Genomic DNA, 17,138 nt, shown 5'->3' with positions numbered 1-17,138 from the left:
GGGGTCCATCACTCGCCTCACATGCCTTCTTGTCTTGGCCCCCACCCTCCAGGTTCCTGTTCCGGATGTGGGCCCCTGTCCTTGCCGCTCCTGGCAGGCCTTGTGGCCGCCGATGCGGTTATGTCACTGGTAATTGTGGGGGTGGTGTTCATGTGTGCTCGCCCACGCCGCAGGCCCACCCAAGGTGAGGGCAGGGATGGGGTGGGGCCTGGAGGGTGGATGTTGTCCCTAGGGAGGGTTCCCTTAGAGGGGACCCCGGGGAAGCCCTGGAGGAGGTGCTGGGGAAACCCTGGGGGAGGTGCCTGGGGGAACCCCTGAGGAAACCCCTGGGGCAGGGGGTCCCCAGGGAGGTGGAGATGTGGGGCTGTTGGTGGGTGGTCATGCTTCATGCTTTCTCTCCCCCACCCCCAGAAGATGGCAAAGTCTACATCAACATGCCTGGCAGGGGCTGACCACCCTTAACTTCCACCTTTGGCTTCTGACTCTCTCATCCTGATTGTGTGTGGCAGCACAGGAACACTGCCCCCCACCCTTGGGTTGGAATAAAACAATTGAAATACCTCTAGTTTTATTCTTCCTCAAAGAACCCCAGGGTTCCCAAAGCTTCCCTTCCATTTAGCTGTTTCTGGGTTCAAGACCCCCCTGAGGACCCCTCAGCTCAGGACCCCTCAGCTCAGGACCCTTCACCTCCTCAGCTCAGGTGTGTGGCATAACTCAACAAGGTTTTTGTGCTCCATGTTTATTTTGGGACAATAGTGGGGAAAGGGCTGATATCTCAGGAAGGGCACTGTGTGGATCTGTGTCTTGATAGGAGTAGGAATGAGGTGCTGGGTGGGCATCAGGAATGACTGGATCCAGGCATCTGGCTGTTGACTGTCGTGGTTTTGGCTCATTTGTAATATGGCCTCTGTGTGTTGAGGTCGCTGTAGACATCTGACCTCTGACCTTGGAGCTCCTAAAAGGATGGGGGCCATCAGCGGAAGAGATCCACTGAAAAAACTTAAAACAAAATCCAGCCTTCTCCCAGTGGCCTGCAAGTTCCCTGGTGACTCTTCAACTTGTAGCCATGGAAGAGATCTGGATTTTATTCAAGTGCTTTCAATGTTACCCTTTGCCCTCTGCCTCATCCTTATACCCAGCCTCAGGGCCTTTGCACGTGCTGTTCTCTGTGCCTGGAACACCAGTCCCCTAGATCTTCCCATGGAAGGCTCGGCTCCTTCTCCCCCTTCAAGTCGTAGCTTATGTCAACTCCTCAGAGAAGCATTTCTCAATTCCCCCATCTGTAGTTTCTTCCCCCCACACCACAGTCACTGTCATGTCAGCCTGCTTTATTTCCTTCATGGTGCCTCCCCAAAGGATTTTATTTGTTAATTTGCTTCAAGTCTGTCTCCCCAAATAGGATGTCAACTCTGCTGCTGTGTCCCCAGCATCTGGCACATACAGGTGCTCAACAAATCCACTGAAGGAATGAATAAATTGGTGTAACACTTTGCCCTAAAATTTCACTGCCCCCAGTAACTGGAAAACCCCCTCAGTCTTCTGGACCCCATAGAACCAAACTCGAGATTTTTACACTTTACAAAGAAACTTTTTGTCCACAAGGCCAACAGGCAAAGCTGTTTGCAGACAATAAATCAGACTTCACAGAGCAGGGGTTACTATTGGGGCTGGAGGGGAATCTATGGTCCCAAGGGGCAAACCTCAGACAGAATCCCTGAAATCATATAAAATTGACCAGTCTGGGTGGGCAATTTTCTGGGTAGGGGTCTCAGAGGATTTCCTGACCCCCTAAAGGGTTAAGAAGGAGCAGTCCTACAGTCCTACAGAGAGAAGGTGGGCTGGAAATCTGTCTCTGTCTGCATCATGGTTTTTGAAAAGGGTTTCAAGGATATTTGCACCACTCGTAGACTACATGCACAATTCTGTATTTTTTGAGTAGATTTTTCTGAGAAGTCTCTAGATTTTGTCACCTTCTCAAAGGGATGCAGAATTCCCCCCCTCCCCCAAATTCTAGGATTCCTCTCTTCAGAGTTACCAAACTAGGGCTGAATTACATCTTCTGCCCTATTGAGAGCTTCTACCAGAAATCAGCATGTCCTGGGGCTGGGTTTTTTTCCAGAAGATTAGGGGCCTGCCTTTTGGGAAGGTCTGCACTTGCCCTACCAAAAAGCCACCTCTTTATTTCCCCACCACACATTTTAAGCTGAGCATAAGGTCGTGATTAATAGTTTCACACAGTTTGGACAGATGCCCCATTTGCCTTCAAGGGTTTGAAGAGATGCTGGGAAAGTGGCTCTAGGGTCCCCAGAAGGACATGGGGGGTATTTAGGACTGACACCCACAGGGGAGGGGTGAGATGTGAGGAAGAGGGTCTGGTTTCCTCACCTGATAAGTCGACTCAGTCTCAGTGATGTGTTGTTTCCGGGTCACTGTGGGGAGGGGGTGCGGGCACAGGGTGCAAAGATGGACAGGGCAGTGAATTGGGACCATGTTGTTCTTTCAAAATCAGCCCCTCCATCACCATCCCTTTGGATGTTTGTGACCACCTGACCCCCCACCAGTTAAGTCCTCAGAGTGTCCTGGGCAATCCCCTGCCAGCCCCACTCACCTTCCACAGCTCCACGACCCTGAGAGACCAGCCGGCCCAGAAAGTAGACGGCCAGGGCAATGAGCAGGGTCAGCACCAGGTCCCCCAGCACGATCCCCGCCAAGACCCCGGGGCTCACCGTGGAGCAGTTGCATTCTGGGAATGTGGCACAGGGGTCAGGGGAGGTCAGTGTGAGCTGGGAATTGGGGGAAGGATGTCAGCAGGGAGAGGTTTGGAAAGATTGGGGAAGGGGCAGAGATGGGAGAGGGGGTCTTTGGAAGGTAGGGAGAGGGATTGCAGGGCCTAGGCCTACCGCTCTGAGCCTGGACAGGACCGAGACCTGAGGAGAGAGGAAGAAGGCACACTGAGGCATGGGGTTATGACTGATGGGTTTAGAAGCTGCGGAGGGTAAATCCTGACAGCCAGGAGGCGAGGGCGGAGAGCAGCATCCAGCAGGACCTGGTGGGCTGGCATCAAGGCTATTGGATTGTGTTACTTCTACACCTGTCATCCCATTGCCACATCCTTAGATGTCCCCTCCCCCTGCTTCTACCAGAGGCCAAATCTTGGAGGCTCAGGCTCTGGGAGAGACCCACAGGCTTTGGGGGGCTGGGGACCTGCTCCCATCCCAACCTTCCCCTTTGGTTCTCTCGTTCCTCCCTGCTTCCTGTCCCACCCCACGCTGAGCCCAGGGACTCAGGAGGCAGCAGCGAAGCCCCCAACTCACCACCCACGGTCAGAAGCAGAGGCAGGAGCAGGAGGCTGCTGGAGGGTTCAAAGCCCCTCATTATGCCGGGATGCTGCTGGACACCACAGTCCAAGGGCCAGCGGGATGTGGCGTAGCGTCCAACCTAGTGAAGGAGGAAGTCTGAGGTGGGTGGTGGCAGGAGGGAGGAGGGGACGATAGGGGAGGAGGGACAGAGAGAGATAACACCAGAAGGAATGAGGCCCAGACACCCCAGGGGCCATGCCGCAGTCCCCAATGGCTGGACATGAAGAGCAAAGGGTACCTGAGTCATCTCTTGACCTCCATCCCCAACCAGGGCTCAGACAGCATTGGAACAGAAGGACGGCCAGTGGCTTGCCCCTCTGCTCGCTAGTTGAAGCCAACTCTGCCTCTTTCTGGCTGGGCAACCTTGAGCAGTCACTCCACCTCTCTGGACCTCAGTTCCTTCATCTGTAAAAATGGGAGTAAAATAGTATCTACTCTGTAGGGTTGTTGTAGGGATTAATATCTGTAGAAGAGGGACTGACACTTGTCAGCTTTTTATAAGTACCAGCTATAATTATTATTATTTAATAATCAGAACCTCCTGCTGTTTGTAGGAAATTAAAAGACAGCCATCACCACGTGGGCACTAATGACAGGCAGGCGAACTATCCCAAGGGTTAAATCATTTAACCTGCGCAACACCCTCCCGAGGTGGAGGCTGTCATTCACATTTTACAGAGAGGTAAAGACGCTTGCCCAAGGCCACACAGCAAGTAAAGGTGGAAATGAAGTCCAGGACCCAAAGACAAAGTTTTTTTCTTCGGACCAGTCAAGTGCAGGAGTGAGAAGGGGAAGGACAGACAAGGAGTTCGGTCTGTAACTGACCGTGAGCAATCGGTTAGGATAACTCACTGCCTTTGGATCACCCCAAAGACAGATTTTTTGACTCTTCGAAAAAATGATCAAAGATGGGGGAGAAGGAAAACAACAGTAAAGCTGCGAAAAAAGGGTGAGAACTTGACAGGGCCATGGACACACACAGCACAGAGACAGCGCTGGGGGCTTGGGGTGAGGCAGGTGGGTCGGGCTGCCCTGCCAAATGAGGAAGTGGCTGAAAGCAAGGACAAGAGAGGCCACGCAGAAGGAGACAGGGACTTCAGGCCCCCAGCGGGAGCCTAAGCTGGGGCTAGGGAAGGAGGAACCTGAGGTTAGGGTGCTGGGGGATGAGCCAGCAGGAAGCCCCCCTCCTCCGTCTACACATCACACCCTCAGGAGAGAAAAGGGGAAACTGGATGCTGGTCATGGGGCAGAACTGAGGGGCCAGTGGGGGAGGGGAGGGGATTTGGAGTCTGGAGGAGGGTCAGGGCCGTAACACTAGCTGCTACGGCCACCATTGCCAAGTACAGACCCTAAAGAACCCAAATCCCTCCCATTAGGTTTAGAGAAAGTGTGGAGGGAACAGACCCTGCAGGCTCTGCTGGGCACATCAGGCCTCTCAAGGTGGCTGGAGCAGAGTGAACAAGGAGCAATCAGAGACCAGGGCAGGGCTCTGAGCCAGGAGGGTCCTTACCTGACTCAGGTGCTCACAGGTTCCCTCTGGCTGCAGGTGAGAGCAGTGTGGGGACAGGGATGTGAGCTGGGGACCTGGTTCCTGCAATGGTCCAGTTTATCGTGAGGATTTTGTGAGGTCTATTAGAATAATGCCTATCACATTGTATGTGCTCAAGAAATGTTCATCATCATTACTATTATTGTTATTGGTACATCCAGTCTTGAGTTCTGGGCTCACCTTGATAAAAATTCTGTCTCATCCCCTCAGCATCAGCCCTCCTGATATCCTCCCAACTCCAGCTAGGCCTGCTGTCCCCAGAGGATATTCAACCTAACAGCCGGTAGTACACCAGGCACCATCCAAACAGAACAGATGTGGGCATAGGGCTGGGTCCGGGTCCTAGAGACCCCCTTTAGTTGCTGAGATGTGGGGAAGTCCAAGGGGTCCCTAGGAAACAGACTGGGATGGTAGAGGACATCTATGGGGTATGTGGGTTCTTTGCTGACCAGACGTGAAGAATTTCAGTGTTTTAGCAACCCATACAGCTATGCTGTGCAGACTACAGAATGCAGGCCTGAGCTGGGGAGATTAGTTTCCCCCTCTGGGTGAAGGAAGAAGCTGAGAGGGAGGGCACCCCCTGACTGGGCGCTGCCCCAAAATGGTGCCAGACTCCAGGAAGCTGGACCGAGGGCCTCCACATGAGATCTGCAAAGTGTCTCAATCTCTCCTGGCAGCAGGCCAAGAGTTGGGGAAGGCCAAAGCTGACTTTTTCGGAAACCAAATAGTGTTGAACCTGTGACTAGCTTGCCTACGTGGAAGCTACAGCCCCTCTCCTCTCTCCCTGCTCCCACTCCTCAGAAGCCAGGAGAAGCTTTTTTAAAAATCAGACCAAAAAAAAAAACTAATTTTTTTAAATGGTCTAAAGATTTGGATAGATATGTCACAGAAGAAGAGACATGAATGGCCAATAATCATGTGAAAAAGTGCCCAACACCATTAGTCATTAGGGAAATAAGAACTAAAACCACAATGAAATACCACTACACACCCACTCAAATGACTAAAATTAAAAAGGCTGACCCTATCAAGTGCCAGTAGAGATTTGGAGCAAGTGGAAATCTCATACACCGCTGGTAGAAATGTAAAATAGGATAAAAGCTTTGGGAAACAGTTTGGTAGTTTCTCACAAGGTTAAGCATTCACCTAGCCAGCAACCCTGCAGTTCCACTGCGAGTTATTTACTCAAGAGAAATAAAAACATGTGTTCACATAAAGTTGCGTAAGATCTGCCAATCTTCCCCCTGCCCATCTCTCTGTCCTCGCCACCTACCTCTCTTCCCCTCACTAGACGACTCACTTAACCCTGACTGCACTGGCCTCCTTGCTGTTTCTTGAATAAGTCAAGCTCATTCTCACCTCGGGGCCTTTGTGCTTGCTGTTCCCCCTGCCTATGATGCTTTTCCCGAAGTCTTTGTATAATGGCCCCTTCTCAGAATCCTCCAGGTCTCAGCTCAAATGTCACACTCTCACAGAGGCCTCCCCTGACCGCAACTGCTAAAGTCACCCCCCCTCCACTACCAGTTTCATTTTCTTCCTGGTATTTGTCATACCTGAAATTCTCTGATTTATGTGTTTCCATTTTTACTGTCTGCCATTTCCTCTAGAATGGAAACTCCATGAGAAAAGGGACTTTTCTGTCTCATTCGCTGTTATGTCCCCAGCACACAGAGTGGGTGCTCCATAAATATTCTTTGGATAGTGGACTAAATGACTACCAGTGGTAACAGCTGAATTAAATCTGGCTCCTTCCCAAGCTAGTGTGGTGGGGGACAGAGGGCTTCAGCCACAGCTTCTCCCCAACATCCAGCCCAGCAATGACCCAGCCGCCACTGGAAGCTCCCTGGTCTCCTGTAATGGAACAAGGGGAGTGCCACGGGCCTCCACCATGCCCCCCTCCTTCCTCCTCCTCCCATGCTGTTTCCCTCCCCCTTCTCCTGTCCCCCTCCCCCCCACTGCTTCACAACATCTTAGAATATAAAAAAAAATTCTATTAATAAATTAATTTAAATAAATAAATAATAAACCTAGCTCCTCATCTCTAAAGAGGCTTAAGGGCATCCCAGACAGGTACACTGTATCTTCTCGAGTTAATCAGTTGGCAGATAACAATGCTGGTGTTCCAAATACTGTCTGATTCCACTTACGTGAAGTACTTAGAGTAGTCAGATTCAGAGACAGAAAGTGGAATGGTGGCTGCAGGGACTGAGTGAGGGGAAGTGGGGATTAGTGTTGAATGGATATAGAGTTTCAGTTTACAAGATGAAAAGAGTTATGGAGATGGATGGCGATGGGGGGTGTATAACATTTTGAGTGCATTTAATACCACTGAACTGTACACCTAAAAATGGTTAAGATGGTAAATTTTATGTGTATTTTACCACAATAAAAAAAATGAGGAAAAAATTTAGTGTCCCCCAATATTCTATTGCTCCTTCTTCTAGGGAATTTTTAGCAGAGCATATGGCCGCTAAACTAAAGACCTTATTTCCCAGCTTCATTTGCGTTTAGAGTGGCCATATGACTTCATTCTGGCCAATGGGCAGTGTGGGAAGCGAAGGTCATGCCTTTGTGGGAGGGTGTACTCTACTCCCCCTCTTTGATTTTCCCACTTGCTGGAATTTGAACGTGCGAGAGGTCATCCTGGGACAAGCAGATGAGGGCAGCATGGTAAGGCTGAAAGAACAACAAGGTAGGAGTCTCAGGCCCATCATCTCAGAGATGAGAGGGAAACTTCCACTTTGTTTAAGCCACTCATGACAGGTAGTCTCCAAAGATGATCAGCAAGAATCCCTCCATCCCAAAATGCACGTGCCATCCCTCTCACCAAGAGGTAGAGTCTATTTTCCCTCTTCTTGAATCTGAGCTTGGCCTGTGGCTTGCCTCAATCAGGAATGTAGTAAAAGAGAAGCTGTGCTGGTTCCCAGCCAGGGCCTCAAGAAGCCTTACAGCTTCAGCTTCTCCTCTCTGGGAACCCAGCTGCCATGCTGTAAGGAAGTCCAAGCTCCCTTCCTGGAAAGTGAGGCCACATAAAGAGGTCCTCCAGGATGAGACACCACATGGAGAAAGAAGACCCATGGAGGAGAACCAAGACACCCCAGCTGAGAGCAAGTGCCAAAGCCCCAGATATCATCAGATGTCCCATCAGCCCCAGTCATCTCAGATTGTCCATGCCATCCCAGCCACCAGCCAAATATAGCCACTTGAGAGACCCCAGCAACACCATGTGGAGCAGGAGAACCACCAAATCATCCCACAGAATCATGAAAAATAATAAATCATAGTTTTAAGCCACTACATTTGGGAGGTGGGGGGAGCTTTTATAAAGCCATTGCCATTGGAAACAGCAATGATATTTTGGAGACTTTGTTGCTGAGGCCAAATCTATATCCTACCTGGCACAGTCGGTTTCAAATGCCCTGCTTAAAGTAGCTGAATTAAGACAGTAATGTATGTGAAGAATTGAGGTTACAATACATGCTCTAAAGGAAGGCTGAGCATGCAAATAGCAGAGGAAAGGGGGTGACGGAACTTCAGACTGATCTGGACTGCCCTGGACTCTCTCCCCATAGCTTGCTGCCGCTGCTCTGTGCCAGCGTGTTCCTCACTTCAGCAGCTCTCTGCTCCTTCCTTATGGAGCAGCAGAGTTTCTGCCACCAATGGCTCACTCTTGCTGGTACCATGATAAAACAAACAAAAAAAATCATGGCCATGGTGAAATGGGGACAGATCATGATTGGCTCAGCACAAATTACCTGCCCTCCCCCAAACCAATCACCTGGGGCTGAGGTGGGGGGCAAAGTCTGTAAGAAAATGACAGGATTTATGAGAACACTGAGATGGGGCAGCAGGGAGAAATAGTCCCTAGAACAACCATACAGGGGATGCTTTCCATCTCTCACCCATATTCCCTCAGCACTTACCGCTTCCAAGTACACTATCTGCTTCCAGCTTCCAGCACAGTGACTCTGCTCAGAGCTCTTTCTGACTGCTGGAACCCACTCTGCCCAAGGGTGGGGCATGCTGGAAGGACCAGGGAATTAGTGCTCCTGAGAGCAGCCCTCAACCAAAAACTGATGGGACATGGTGGATAAATAACCCAGCTCCTTTGCCCCCTGGATGGAACAACTCTAGGGTGCACAGTCTACACTGTCTGCCAGAACCCCCTGGCAAGATTAACACACCCTTCTTTGACTTGCCTTTCTCTGCCTTCTTTCCCTACTCCCCACAGGTCTTCTCTGAACCTCCCAAGTAAATGACTTGCATTTGAATCCTCTTCTCAGTGTCTGGTTCTGGGAGAACCCACACTAAGACAAAGGAGATATAATTCCCAGAAGGAAGGAGGGACACTCGGTCATAAGTACAATTCATGCCCATGACACCTCCCCATCCCCAATCCCTTCTCAAAGAAGCTGCTGCTTCCACAGTTTGAAAGTAGGAACTACATGTGCCTACACCCTGGCTCTGGCTGATTAAGCCAGGGTTTACATCCTACCCCAATGTACCAGTCAAGGTTCTTAACTGCGTTCAGTAGAAGCCACTGTAACTAGTTCAAACAGAAAAGGGGATATTCAGGGTTATTAGCCCACTGAATCTCTAGGAGAGTCAGAAAATCAGTCCTGGGGCTACTCAGACCCTCCTATTGCTGTGGGAAACAAATACCATAGCTCCACTGCTAATGCCACCCAGGATTCCAGAATTTTCTGCTAAAACCTCTCTCATTTGCATCAGACACTTGGGGAAACAGTTTAGCAGTTTCTCACAAAATTAAACCTATACTTACCATATACCCAACAATCCCACTCCTAGGTATTTGCCCAAGAGAAGTGAAAACTTAAGTCCACACAAAATCCAGTACAATATGGGCTGGCCCGTGGCTCACTTGGGAGACTGTGGTGCTGATGACACCAAGGCCACAGGTTCGGATCCCTATATAGGGATGGCCGGTTAGCCCGCCTTGGCCGTACAGCAGTAAAAATGGTTAAGATGGTAAATTTTATGTGTATTTTACGGCCGGTTAGCTCACTTGGGAGAGTGTGGTGCTGACACCACCAAGTCGAGGGTTAAGATCCCCTTATCGATCACCTTGAAAACAAACAAAAAAAAAAACCAGTATGATACATGAGTAGAGGATTTATTTAGAATTGTCCCAAACTGGAAGAAACCCAAATGTTCTTCAATGGATGAATGAATAAACAAACTGTGGTACATTCATATAATGAGATATTACTCAGCAATGAAAAGGAATAAACTATTGATACATAAAATAAAAGAGGGATGAACCATTGATATACACAACTATTGATAACACCGAGGTCAATGGTTCAGGTACCCCGACCAGTCAACTGCAAAAAAAAAACCCCAAAACAAACAAACAAACAAGAAAACCCCACAATAGCATAGACCCATCTGAAATGCAGCATGCTAAAGTGAGAGATGCCAGACTTAAAAGGCTACATGCTGCATGACTCCATTTCTATGACATTCTGGAAAAGTCGACACTACAGGGACAGAAGTCAGATTTCAGATTACTGGTGGCCAAGGGCTAGAGGTGGAGGAAGTGACTGACTACGGAGGGAAATGAGGGAGCTTTTTAGGGTGATAGAATTTTTCTAGACACTTATTGTACTGGTGATTACCTGGCTCTATGCATTTGCCAAAACTCAGAACAGCACATTAAAAAGAATAAATTTTACTCCAGGTAAATCACTAGTGAATGAAAAAAATTGTTTTAATGAAATGGAAATTGTAAGCACCAAAGAAACTGGTGAGGAGGTTTCACAATCTCTGTCTTCTACTACTTGCAGTGTTGATGACTATGCAGATGTTTCCCACGCCAGCTTGTTAGGAAGTGCTAGCATGTGCTGGCTCCCTGGAAGGTGGGTGCGGCAGAACGCTGGCGGTCCACCATATTTTTTTTCTTCCCTTCTTCCATTGAAACAGAATTTGTAATTGGGTGTGTGGTTCTGTCTCAGTCCATTTTGTATTGCTATAACAGAATACCTGAGACTGGGTAATTTATAAAGAACAGAGATTTATTTCTTACAGTTCTGGAGGCTGGGAAGACCAAGGTCAAGGGGCCTGCTGAGCTCATCCTTTTCATCATAAAGCCACTTTTGCAATAACTAACCCACTCCCTTGATAATGGCCTCATGATCTAATCACCTCTTAAAGCTTCCACTTTTAAAACTGTTACAATGGCAATTAAATTTTAACATGAGTTTGCACAGGAAATTCAAACCATAGCAGGCCCCCTCAGCCTCTTTGGAGCCAGGTGTGGTGATGTTAACTGTCTTCTGGCCAATGGAACGTGGGAAGAAATAATGTGGGCACAACTTCCAGATCGTGTCCCTAAAGGCAGAGTGTGTTCTCCCTTTCTTCATCCTTCCTCTTGGCTGCAATGTGGCCCTGATACTGGCAGTGCCCAGGCATCTTAGATCACAACAGCTAGCTTTTTATTTGTAAAATGAAGGTTTTGATATGTAATTTAAGTAATATTTGATGGTTTTATCAGTTGTGATTCATCCACATGATAAATGCAGTCATTACAAATAAATTAGAGCTCTACAAACTGATTCAAAGGAATTTTAATTGAGAAAAGCAAGATGCAGAGAAGTGAATATAGTACAGTCCCAAACAATGACCATATATATATATGTTTACATATCTGAGTGATGGCAGAGAAAGCTATGAAAGGATACACCTCAGGCAAGGAGATGGGAAAGGGTGAGAGCAAACCATTACATTGGGGATTAAGGACTGAAAGTAAATGAAATATATGATAGCAATAATGTGTATAACATGATGCTATTTATATAAAATCATATGTGTAAAATTGCGTGCATCTGCATAGAGAAATATGAATGTGTAGTCAAGAGAATGTCAACAGTGGTATCTCCAGGTGATGGGATTTAGGCAACATATTTTCTTTATTTTTTTTATATATTATATAGGTTAAAAATATTTCCTATAAAAATCCAATTTTATTTAATCAGATTTTTTTTTTTTTTTTTTTTTTTTTGTCTTTTTCCATGTCCGGCAACAGATCGCAACCCTCAGTGTTGCCCCCGTACCGGACCGGGGACCGGCAACGGGATTGCAACCCTCGTCGTTGCTCCCGTGCCTCCCTCAGCCAGTGCGCCGGAACCGGTCTGCATGTGGGATCCGAACCCTCGGGCGGGAGCACCGCCGTGCTTCCCAAGCGGCGCACTATCCAGTGCGCCACTGGGCCGGCCCTTAATCAGATTTTTACAGGAAATATTTTTAACCTATATAATCAGGAAAAAATAAAGGTATTTTAATTTCAGAAAATACAACATATAAACAAAGTCGATTGTACAGGAGAAAAAAATACAGAATTTCTGCTGCTGGTAATGGTGTTCTAAGTAATCAGAAACCATCCTCTACTGCAGAACAACCAAAAATGTAGGATGGAATATATGGAGAAAAATTATCAAAAGTGTGAAGCACTAGTAAGAGAGTAAGGAAATACTGTCCAAAATCCAGAATGAACAAGCAAGGAGCCTAAAACTTAAACACCCTCACTTTGTTCTGAAGATATTTTCTAGTCCAGAGGACTGGAGAGTCTGAAAATCAGTTCTTCATTTTGAGATGAGATCTGAAAGGCTTCATCCTCAAGGGAAAAGTAAACGAAAAGTCACTGAGCCCTCATGTGAATTTATAGCTTACCTGTGTACTCCCAAAGTGAGTTAGGTAAACCCAGGTCTTGTCCTAGATTAACAGTGTCCCTGGGTAACTGACAGGTGCAAACAGATGTTTCGTCTGGAGTAACATACCACCATGTTAGGCATTCATATTCTTTATACAAATCTAAGACATCATGAATGCGAACTAGAGGAATCAACAGATCTGAGAGCATGTCCACAAGCACTTAGATACTACAATTGTCAGATACAAACTATAACATGGCTACATGGATTTTCAAGAAAATAAAACACAAGTTTGAAAATATTATCAGGGACCAGAAACTATAAAAAGTGAAAGAGCATATTATAATATAAAACAAAAAGCAATTTTAGAACTAAAATATACAATAACTGAAATTAAAACCTCAATGGATGTGTTCAATAGAAATTAGTTGGAGCTCAAAAAAAGAAGGTAGGTTAAAAGAAACTACCCAGGATTCACTAAAGACAAAAAGATGAGAGATATAAAGCATAAGATAAAAGACAGAGAATTTCTGACTTATTCTATTGTAGTTCCTGAAGAATGAGATAGGGGCAATATTTGAATAGATCATGACCAAGTTAGAGTTACAGCAAGAATGCAAGGTTGGTTAAATATTAGAAAATGAATTAATGTACATCAGTTCATTAACAACTTAAGGGGGGAAATGTGTGCCTACCTGAACAGATGCAAATAAAGTGTTTGATGAAATTCAATATCAACATCAATTAAAACTTTCAGCAAACTAAGAATAGAATTTTAAAAATTGATGAACAGCACTACCAAAACCTACAGCTAACATCATTTATGGTTAAGTATTAAAAGGCTTAATGATTAAATATTAAAAGCTTTCCTTCTGAGATTTGGAGTGAGATAAAAGTGGCTGGATAATTTATAAAGAACAGAAGTTTATTTGGCTCACAGTTCTCGAGGCTGGAAAGTCCAGGAACATGGTGCCAGCATCTGGTGAGAGTTATCCCATGGCAGAAGGACAGAAGGTAGAAACCAGAACATGAAACAGAGAGCGATGGGGGCCAAACCTATCTTTTTTTTTTTTCCTTTTTGTCTTTTTTCGTGACTGGTAATGGGATCACAACCCTCGGTGTAGCGCCCACACCGGATCAACCAGTGAGCAGACTGGTCTCTATATGGGATCCGAACCCTTGGCGGGAGCGCCACACTCTACCGAGTGTGCCACCGGGCCAGCCCCAAACCCATCTTTTTATAGGAGCCCACTCTGGTGATAACTAACCCAATTCTGTGATAACAGCATAAATTCATTCATGAGGGCTGAGCCCTTGTGACCTAATCACTTCTTAAAGGTCCCACTTCACAATACCATTACATTGGGGATTAAGTTTCCAGCACATAAACTTTAGGGGACATTGGGCTGGCCAGTTAGCTCAGTTGGTTAGAGCACAGCCTTATAACAACACCAAGGTCAAGGGTTCAGCCCATACCGGCCAGCTGCCAAAAAACAAACAAACAAACAAATAAACGGCCAGCTGCCAAAAAACAAACAAACAAACAAATAAACTTTAGGGGACGTATTCAAACTATTTCATTTATCATGTTATTGGATTGGAGTCAGTTTCCCTCTGAATTTGCTTATGTATTCAACGAATTTATAATCTAAGTTCTAACAGTTTTTTCTTGTGGAACTTGCAGGTGGATCCTAAATTTTACACAGAAATATAAAGAGTTAAGTATACCAAAGATGCTCTTGAAGAAGAACAAGGTAGGAGGTCTCATACTAACCGCCAGCTGCCAAAAAACAAACAAACAAACAAATAAACTTTAGGGGACGTATTCAAACTATTTCATTTATCACGTTATTGGATTGGAGTCAGTTTCCCTCTGAATTTGCTTATGTATTCAACGAATTTATAATCTAAGTTCTAACAGTTCTTTCTTGTGGAACTTGCAGGTGGATCCTAAATTTTACACAGAAATATAAAGAGTTAAGTATACCAAAGATGCTCTTGAAGAAGAACAAGGTAGGAGGTCTCATACTAACTGATACCAAGACTTACTGTAAAGCTCCAGGAATTAACACAGTGATTGGTGAACTAGAACAGAACAGAGTCCAGAAATATTTCCATGTATATATGGCTACCTCATTTGGAATTGAGGTTTTACTGCAAAGCAGTGGGGAGAAAGATGGTCTTTTCAACAAATTGGCTAAGCTACTTTGCTATCCAATTGGATAAAAAGGACATTAGACTCCTACCTCACACCAAACACAAAAATCAACCCTTGGTAGATTATGGCCCTACATGGGAAAGGCAAAACAAAGGTTTTTAAAAGATAACATAGGAGAATAAATTCATAACCTTAAGGAAGAGAAAGAGTTCTTAATGAAGACCCCCAAAAGCACTAACTATAAAACAAAAGGTCAGGCCGGCCCGTGGCTCACTCGGTAGAGTGCGGTGCTGATAACACTAAGGCCACGGGTTCGGATCCTATATAGGGATGGCCGGTTTGCTCACTAGCTGAGCGCGGTGCTGACAACACCAAGCCAAGGGTTGAGATCCCCTTACCAGTCATCTTTAAAAAAAAAAAAAAAAAGTCGATACATTTGACTAATTAACATTAAGAATTTGCATTCATCATAATATACCTTGGTGTGATGTGGTTATATATTTAGATTTATATCTTAAAAGGACATTATTTCCTAAAGATACCTACTTACTAAAAACTTTTGGATGAAAAAATAAGACGTCTAGGATTTATTCAAAATAATCCAAGAGGGAGGAAGTAGGTTCAGGTAGAGAGGAATTAAGACTGGCCATAAATTGACAATTACTGAAGCTGATGATAAGTCTATGGGAATTAATTGTACCATTCTCTCTACTTTTGTGTATGTTTGAGATTTGCCATTATAAAAAGATACCATTAAAAAATGGTCACAGAGTAAGAGAAAATATTTGTAATACGTAGTCTCAGACAAAAGATTTGAGTCCTGCATTTATAAGGAATTCCTTAAGAACAAACGAACAGTGAATTCCAAAAGAAAAATGAGCAAACTGTCCAGTAGGCACTTTACAAAAGAGGAAATCCAAACGGCAATACAGGTATGAAAAGGGGCCAGCCCCGTGGCGCACTCGGGAGGGTGCGGCGCTGGGAGCGCAACGACGCTCCCGCCACGGGTTCGGATCCTATATAGGAATGGCCGGTGCACTCACTGGCTGAGCGCGGTGCGGGTGACACCAAGCCAAGGGTTGCAATCCCCTTACCGGTCACGAAAAAGAAAAAAAAAAAAGTATGAAAAGGTGCTCGACCTCAGAAGGGAAATGCAAATTAAAATAGCAATGCAAAACCACTCCACACCTTTCCTTCCACCTCCTAGAAATGTCAAAATTATCAAAAGTATGAAAAGGTGCTCGACCTCAGAAGGGAAATGCAAATTAAAACAGCAATGCAAAACCACTCCACACCTTTCCTTCCACCTCCTAGAAATGTCAAAATTATCAAAATCTGACAATATCAGGTATGGCGAAGATGTGGAGCAACGAAAAATCCCATACACTGCTGAAGGAGTAGAAGTGGCTTAACTGCTTTAGGAAACAGTTTGGCCTTGCCTTTTCTGACTCAGAACTTCTGCCTCATTTGTACCTTAGAGAGATTGGTGCCCTGGGCGCCAGGAGTCCTGTGTGAGGATCTTCGCAGCTGCCCTGTCTATAAAGCCCTTCAAGCAAAGCAACCCGAATGCCCTCACAAGAGAATGGATACACGTGTTGTAGCATGATCACACAATGGGATGCTAGGTAAGAAGGAGAACAAATATACTAGATTTATTTGCCATGACATGGATTTATCACTCAAAGATAGTGTTGAATAAAAGAAGAAAGAAGCCATATACAGTACAGAAGAGTACATACAATACGGTTTCCATTTACATAAAGTTTAAAAACTGCCCAAATTAGACTACAGTGTTTAGAAAGTATGCATAGGTGGCAAATTATTAAGAAAAGTGAGGAAGGATTTCATCAGAACAAAAATGGTTACCTGTCAAGGACCATTTGTGAATTAAAAAGTACAAAACAGGAATTTTCTAGAATATGTCTATGTCATCTTTCTTTATGTGGAGATAGATACTCAAGTATTTACTCAACGGTTCATTAAGCTGAGCATTTGCTTTTTTCCGTAGGCATTCTGTTTATATTTCACAATAAATAAAGTTTAAAAGATCTAATAATGCTTGTGCATCATAAAATATTTGAAAAATACAGCAAAATACAAAAGAAAAAAAATCACCTACCTTGCAGAGACAAATTCTATTAATGTCTCATTATATTTCCATTCCGTCTTTATTCTGGGCATATTTTTACATATTCTGACCGTACTGCATATGCAAATTTGCATCCTGTCCATTTTTGCAAACAGCTTGTATTAGCCTGGAATGAGCAGCTATATTCCCTTCAACCGCTCACCTGTGACATGACTCACTGTTGTACATCGGCTCTCTGCCCTGGAAAGTAACCAAAGAGATGACCTTCACAGTCCAAGGGCAGAATAGATTACATGCTAAAGCTACGATTTCA

General features: G+C 45.4%; 2 protein-coding genes across 3 annotated transcripts in view; one reads left to right on the top strand and one right to left on the bottom strand.

Moving 5' to 3' along the window:
• Positions 1-561, top strand: part of HCST (hematopoietic cell signal transducer) — a 2,091-nt gene extending 1,530 nt beyond the window's left edge. Inside the window, exons 3-4 of one of the 2 annotated variants that reach the window (XM_008575668.1) lie at positions 53-184; positions 415-561. In XM_008575668.1, the coding sequence (XP_008573890.1) occupies positions 53-184; positions 415-452 (170 nt within the window). In that variant the 3' untranslated portion in view covers positions 453-561. Of the gene's footprint in view, positions 1-52; positions 185-411 lie in introns of both variants that reach the window. The other variant, XM_008575667.1, reaches the window with a different exon arrangement.
• Positions 562-723: 162 nt separating this feature from the next.
• On the bottom strand, positions 724-3,691 carry TYROBP (TYRO protein tyrosine kinase binding protein). The gene is made up of 6 exons (XM_008575666.1): positions 3,598-3,691; positions 3,315-3,438; positions 2,901-2,927; positions 2,609-2,743; positions 2,386-2,429; positions 724-955 (listed from the first exon to the last, which is right to left on the bottom strand). Exons 1-6 carry the CDS (start codon positions 3,604-3,606, stop codon positions 890-892), a joined length of 405 nt encoding a protein of 134 aa, XP_008573888.1. The 5' UTR covers positions 3,607-3,691; the 3' UTR covers positions 724-889.
• Between the last annotated feature and the right edge of the window lie 13,447 nt (positions 3,692-17,138).

The sequence above is a fragment of the Galeopterus variegatus genome, unplaced genomic scaffold, assembly GCF_000696425.1.
Source record: "Galeopterus variegatus unplaced genomic scaffold, G_variegatus-3.0.2 Scaffold1222, whole genome shotgun sequence".
Lineage (NCBI taxonomy): Eukaryota > Metazoa > Chordata > Mammalia > Dermoptera > Cynocephalidae > Galeopterus > Galeopterus variegatus.
Note: the sequence above shows the minus strand (reverse complement) of the source record. Positions and strands in the feature narration are given on the sequence as shown.